This window comes from Lampris incognitus, chromosome 17 (assembly GCF_029633865.1).
Source record: "Lampris incognitus isolate fLamInc1 chromosome 17, fLamInc1.hap2, whole genome shotgun sequence".
Taxonomy (NCBI): Eukaryota; Metazoa; Chordata; class Actinopteri; order Lampriformes; family Lampridae; genus Lampris; species Lampris incognitus.
In genome coordinates, this window is record NC_079227.1 from 31,088,840 (window position 1) to 31,094,839 (window position 6,000).

The window sequence follows — 6,000 nt, forward strand, 5'->3', positions numbered from 1 at the left end:
TGGGATTATTGGACGACAGTAAATATTGAGACCGGGTTACTTCTTTTGCAGATACACTCTGGCAAGACGGATATTTTCCACTATTTGAACACGACTGCTTGTTCAGTCAAGTGTGACTGGAAAATTCAGGCGCCGGCCTTCTGACAGTCTTCACGGCTGTCATTTCTAGTCCATCCTTCACTTTCCCAACATGGAAAACTGCCCTAATGAAAGAACTAGTATCAATAAAGCTGTACCCCGCAAACACTTCTGACAGAGCAATTGTTTCCATAAAAAAACAGTCACTGAGCCCTCCTCACTCTTGTACTGCTTATGGTGTGCAAGGTTGCATTTGGACATTGGTGACATTTCTAGATGAATGGCAGCCATTGTTGCAGCAGGACACACAATACATTAAGTGGTGTGTATCTCTCACTGTCCTAAAGAGAGTGAGAATAGGAATGCATGCTGCAAAAACAAACAAACAAACAAAAAAAACAAAACTGCCTGAAATCTATGGTTTTTCTCAACCACCAATAAATAAAAAGCACAATTTTTCCAGAAGAACACACATTTTGTAACAGCACGCATTCCTTGTTCAAAAGATATTCATGTCTGCGATTACTTTTGTCATGACAATTAGAGGGTCAAGTAATCCAACGCAACGGTGGCTCTTCAGGCCAAATATTACAAGACAATGGCAGCAGTGTAACTCCATTCACTGATTCAGACCAGGGGAGCCAAGTTTATTCAGCATCATAACCCCAGAACATTTCCTACGCTCAAAGGAAAGTATACTCAGAAATGCTTTTTGACGAAGCAGCAGACAATTATTGCCTTTATTCTGATAATTGCTGTAATCTCGTGGCCTACCATTAGAGTATAATTACAGAGCTGGATGTGCCATGCATCCATAAATCTCTGTCTGATATCTGGGCTCCGGATGGTTGTTTTTGTTAGACAGAGATGTTGGACCAGTTATCCTTTGCCAGAAACTGCATCCAAACTAAGAAAAGGGCAATTCTGATCTTATTTCGGCATTCAGAGGGACATACTCACTCTCTCTGTCTTGCTGTGACATGTTCATCGCGCGTTGTGTGCCTGTGTATGACAATGTTTATGGAATTTGATTAATTAAAGGTTTAAAGCAGCATCACGTTATGCCCGATGTACAGCTGGCAGCTGATTCCTGACACAAAGATTACAGACCTCGCAAAGAACAGCCCACTTCCATTGCTGTGTTAGCCATTAAGTATTCTGCAAGATTTCACACTGTAACCTATAGTTGCAATACAGGAGTCCAGCCAGTAAAATTTCCGATGGGGGGGGGGGGGGGAGACTAGTTATCTAACGGTGCAGTTGAAGGCCGGGGCCATGCATTAATAGTAGGTTTCAAAATAGGGACGATTGAAAACCTGGAATATCAGAACCACTCATTTCTCGCCACTAAATCATCAATAACAAAAAAAAAATGCAGTCAGTATATCCTCCTCACTCTATAAGAAGCTCCGTTTACATTATCGTTCATTCCATATCACAACACAGACACTTGGGGAGAAACATGGCTGCAGTGGTCTGAATCTGCTAATCAGTTACATCAAATTTGTTGTTCTATGTCTGGAAGATGGAGTACCACCTCTGACCTAAACTCCTTTGTATAACACTGAAAAAATGTTGCCACAAATCAGATAAGCCTCTCTCTGCTATGTGATGTCTGGAGTACTGAGATTAGGCTGGAAGTAAATGATGGCCATATCTGTGGAGTGGTCACATCTTATTTCAATTAACACCTCATTTAATTTTCACAATGTAAAGATAATACAGTCAGCCACTGTGTAAATGAAACATATATTAATCAGGTATTAATCTGATTCATCATGTAAGCAAATCCTCATTTTTGATCTTGTGTTGCTTAACTAATTCTCAGTTGTTGTTTTGTTTTGTTTTTTAGCCAGAAAACTCATTCACACCGAGTCTACTTCTAAAAAGGTACAGGATCCCATGTGTAATGTCGATCACACATTTGAACTAGTGAGATTTCGCCCTCTAGTGGTCAGATTTAACACACACTTGTCTGCAGTAGGAGGGGAACATTTATTTCCAAACTGGCCCCCCCCCCCTTGTTTTTTCTTTCTAATCAAACCTGTTTGGGTCTTCACAGAGTCAGAGGTTGGAATGGGTAGCCCAGATGAAGTTTATGCAAGCAAGATATGTGACATATATGTGGGTACAGATTTTGCCTCTACATGCCGATCTTTGGCCTGCTTACAATCATAATGCTTTACCGTCTTGATGCACGCTCCATAATCCAGGTAAGAAGCTCAAAGATGGTTGAATCAGTTCATCTGGATACAGCTTTTATTGGCAGGTACGTTTCATCACTAAACTAAGTGACATCTTCAGCCTGAAGATGATGTCACCTAGGCTGAAGATGTCACCTAGTTTAGTGATGAAACGTACCTGCCAATAAAAGTTGTACCCAGATGAACTGATCCAACCTTCTTTGACATAATGGTTGGCTGCTTTTGCATAATGAGTATAAAGGGGTTTGTCTCAGTGCAGAAATTGTTTTATTGTTGTATGGCTGAATATTAAAATCATGAGATGTCATTTAGCAATGTCAAGGTGACTTTTTTTCTTTTTATCAGAATGTAGATAACCGGTGTTCATTTAAAATAATATTATCTGTGTCCTGTTCGATAGGTACACAGGATTTTACACACAAACTGACAAGGCGAGGTCTTTTCTCAAACACCTTTATCAACATTTATTGACAAAAAACTGAAAAGTGTGCAAGAAATATAGCAAAAGTTGGAATGTATTCAACAAGATGACATCTAGTGCTGCCAATCAAAGATAAACTGTACTAAACTTCTTAAATTGGACCCCTCAAGTCACGTGTTGACTTCACGTGTTGACTTCATGTGCCGACTTCATGTGTTGACTCTTGTTGGGACGTCACCATTTTCCAGCAGGAACCAGATGGTCTTCTGGGTAGTTTTCATCCAAAAAAAACTTCAATGGAGATCAAATTATGCTCCCACTTTGCTTGCCAAGCATCACTATCTTACAAATGTATAAAGATCTATAACTTATTGTACAAAAGGGTAGGGCTTACCATCGAGTATCATCAGTTGGCAAACAAATGGCACTTAACAGGTACAGGGTCGTCAATCTAAATACTGAATTGTATAGCATGAGCACTTAGCGAGATGACAGAAGCAGGGCAGAGGACTATTCTCCTCGATATACAACGATGTTGTTGTCAGTCTCGTAAATCTTAACCTCATAGAGTAGATTGGGTGGGAGGACCTTCACCATGTTGTCCCATATGTAAACAGCAAGGTTCTCTGTGGTGCTATTTGACAGAAAAAAAATAAGAAAAATAATCAGAAACAAATACAAAATCAATTTTTGAACTTTATGAATATGAAGGAAAAAAAAGAAGCTGAGCATGATCCAGACCTGACGACATCAGCAAAGTATGGAACATCCTTGTCCAAGTGTTTATGATCCAGTGGAATCATGATGACCTCCTGAATGAATGAATGAATCCATCAATCAATTGAAATATCACAACCTATTTGATTTCAAGACTACAGTCACAGGGCCAAAACATGGTTTGACACGGTTTATTGGCGTTTACACATCAACTGTAGAGAATTGTACAGAATTGTATAAAACTGACGTATAAGGTGCAAGAAAAAACTGGAACTGGAATTCACAAAATCCACGAGGACTACATCATACTAAACAAAACACATGGACAGTCTACATATTCTACAGATAGAAAGACTGTATTCATTAAAATGCTGATGTTAAAGGAGAAGGAGAAATGGTAGAATGAGTATAAGCTTACATGGATGCACTTTTTGAGGTCTGTTAGGTTCATGACCATGCCTGTAGTACGATCAATCTGGAGAAGTGAATATATATATATATATATATATATATATATATATATATATATATATATACAAGATATCATGGGGGTGAATAAAGTATAACAGAATTATAAGCATGCCTGTTGGTGTGTAATCATGTGATAGGCTGACATTTTCCAGCATGACATTGCGTACAGCGAGGCATTGTGTGAGGGGCGGAAAACCAAGAGTAAAAGACACTTACGCTTCCCCGTACTGTCACCTCCACTATGGGCAGAAACGAGAGCATGGTACGCACAGGAGACATGAACATACCCGTTAGCTTTGATATTCAACTTATACCTGAGTGCAAGCTTGAAAATGATTTGTCTTATTGAAGTCATCAAGAGCAGAAAAGGACAAACCTTTGTAGTTGTGCCCATGGCCATTTGGGTTGTTACATTTTCCAAATGTTCTCTTGTTATCCTCATCACTTAACTTCACACTAAATAGGACACAAGAGGCAGGCTGTCTTCATTCCACTGCACTCATCATTGTTGGCATGTTTGTTTTTGGTAACACGGTAACACTTTAATATGGGGAACGTAGTCACCATTAATTAGGTGCTTATTAGCATGCAAATTAGCAACATATTGGCTCTTAATTGGTCATTATTACGTACTCATTAATGCCTTATTCTGCATGGCCTTATTATACAACCAGTAAGTCATTAACTATGAGTTTTCCCTCTATAACCTCAGAAGTATTGCTTATTAGTAGTACCATCTCAATATGCTTTGCTTAGTATGGACTTTATAAGGTGGTAGTACCACAAGAAGAGTTATTCTCCCTTACTAACACTTAATGAATATGGTCTGTTCTTACATAACAAAACACAAAACTACAAGTGTTCATAGTGTTAAATTACTGTAAATTAAGTTTTTGTTACTTAGAATATGTTCCCCATACTAAAGTGACATCTTGATCATTACTAATTCACTAGTAATTAAGTTTTTCTATGTTCCCCATACTAAAGTGTTACCTTGGTTTTTTTTTACGAACTTTATTGGCATATATGAGTGACAAACAAATTCACATTTGTTTTGTATTGGCTGTCTATGCGAACTGCTGTTGGCACGTAGCCTCTACGCAGCGTCTGATGACGCGTCACCGTCGTCGTGACAAAAATAAACTACAACTCCCATGAGCCTCATAACTTACGCAACAGGGTCCTGGTCCCTCTCGCCTTAACGACCGAGAGGGACAAACGTAGCCCAGCAAACGTACTAGCTAGCGCGTAGCGGAAGTGAACCTGCGGCGAAAACAGTGGGGCGGGGGATATAATGTCAATATAACGGTGCGGACCTGTGCAGCCGATGGCAGGCGCTGAAAGACTGGACCCGGGTGATGTAGCCCGTCCGCTCCGCGTCGTCCCTCCGGGCGGCCATGGCGGCTCTCTTCTCCGCAGACAGCTGACGGGCGGTTTACCGGGAACGAGAATCCCCCTCGACCCGCTAAGCACGACAGGGAATACGACACATGGGAGGAAGAGGAGCCCGGCCTTTTAGCGCCCGTCCGGCGATGCCATTGGTTTACATCCGGGCGTGTGGCGCGCATGCTCGGGATTTCAACAAACCGTAACGACGTTCATTCATAACGTCCGTTCGCCGAGGACGGCTTATAACGTCCAAACCAGGCGTTTTTGTTTCGTCATGATTATGAAATTAAGAAAAAAATAACAGTGCGACAAAACCACCCTCAACGCCCGACTTGAGAAACGGATATGCGTTTATAATTCGGATAAAATGTATCATTGTTTAGATTACATTGTAAGACACGACATCACGTTATAGTTTATTTCATCAGTGTTGCTCAAGCTTTGATTCTTGAAATAAAGCTGTTATATATATTTGTTGTTTGTCGTCTTTGTTGGCATTTGTTATCCGATTATTTGTTTGACTAAATTACAAACAGGTTGGGGGGGGGGGTTCAGTTTAAAGAGTGAATGAGTGAAGATTTCTCTCGAACATGTAAATAGGCAGGTTATAACATACAGAGAAGCCATCGCCAATAATCTGAAGTCATCGACAGAGCCACACATCAAACTCAGCCAACAAATCTCCGTATGCATCAGATTACTTGTTGCATGTTGCAAAAG

At 40.3% G+C, this 6,000-nt stretch overlaps 1 protein-coding gene across 3 annotated transcripts; it reads right to left on the bottom strand.

The window, feature by feature from the left end:
• Positions 1-2,721: 2,721 nt before the first annotated feature.
• On the bottom strand, positions 2,722-5,745 carry pts (6-pyruvoyltetrahydropterin synthase). 3 transcript variants are annotated; one of them, XM_056297394.1, is made up of 6 exons: positions 5,208-5,745; positions 4,268-4,347; positions 4,108-4,130; positions 3,839-3,895; positions 3,445-3,515; positions 2,722-3,337 (listed from the first exon to the last, which is right to left on the bottom strand). In XM_056297394.1, exons 1-6 carry the CDS (start codon positions 5,288-5,290, stop codon positions 3,214-3,216), a joined length of 438 nt encoding a protein of 145 aa, XP_056153369.1. In that variant the 5' UTR covers positions 5,291-5,745; the 3' UTR covers positions 2,722-3,213. The 3 variants fall into 3 exon arrangements, with proteins under 3 accessions (XP_056153369.1, XP_056153370.1, XP_056153368.1); XM_056297395.1 differs by lacking the exon at positions 3,839-3,895; XM_056297393.1 differs by lacking the exons at positions 3,839-3,895; positions 4,108-4,130; positions 4,268-4,347.
• Positions 5,746-6,000: the final 255 nt, after the last annotated feature.

Coding starts and splice junctions, on each gene's coding strand:
- pts (XM_056297393.1), bottom strand. CDS start 5,459: ATGCGCGCCACACGCCCGGATGTAAACCAATGGCATCGCCGGACGGGC. Junction 3,516..5,207: donor GCCTGCCATCGGCTGCACAG/GTCCGCACCGTT, acceptor TCATTCATTCAG/GAGGTCATCATGATTCCACT. Junction 3,338..3,444: donor TACTTTGCTGATGTCGTCAG/GTCTGGATCATG, acceptor TCTGTCAAATAG/CACCACAGAGAACCTTGCTG.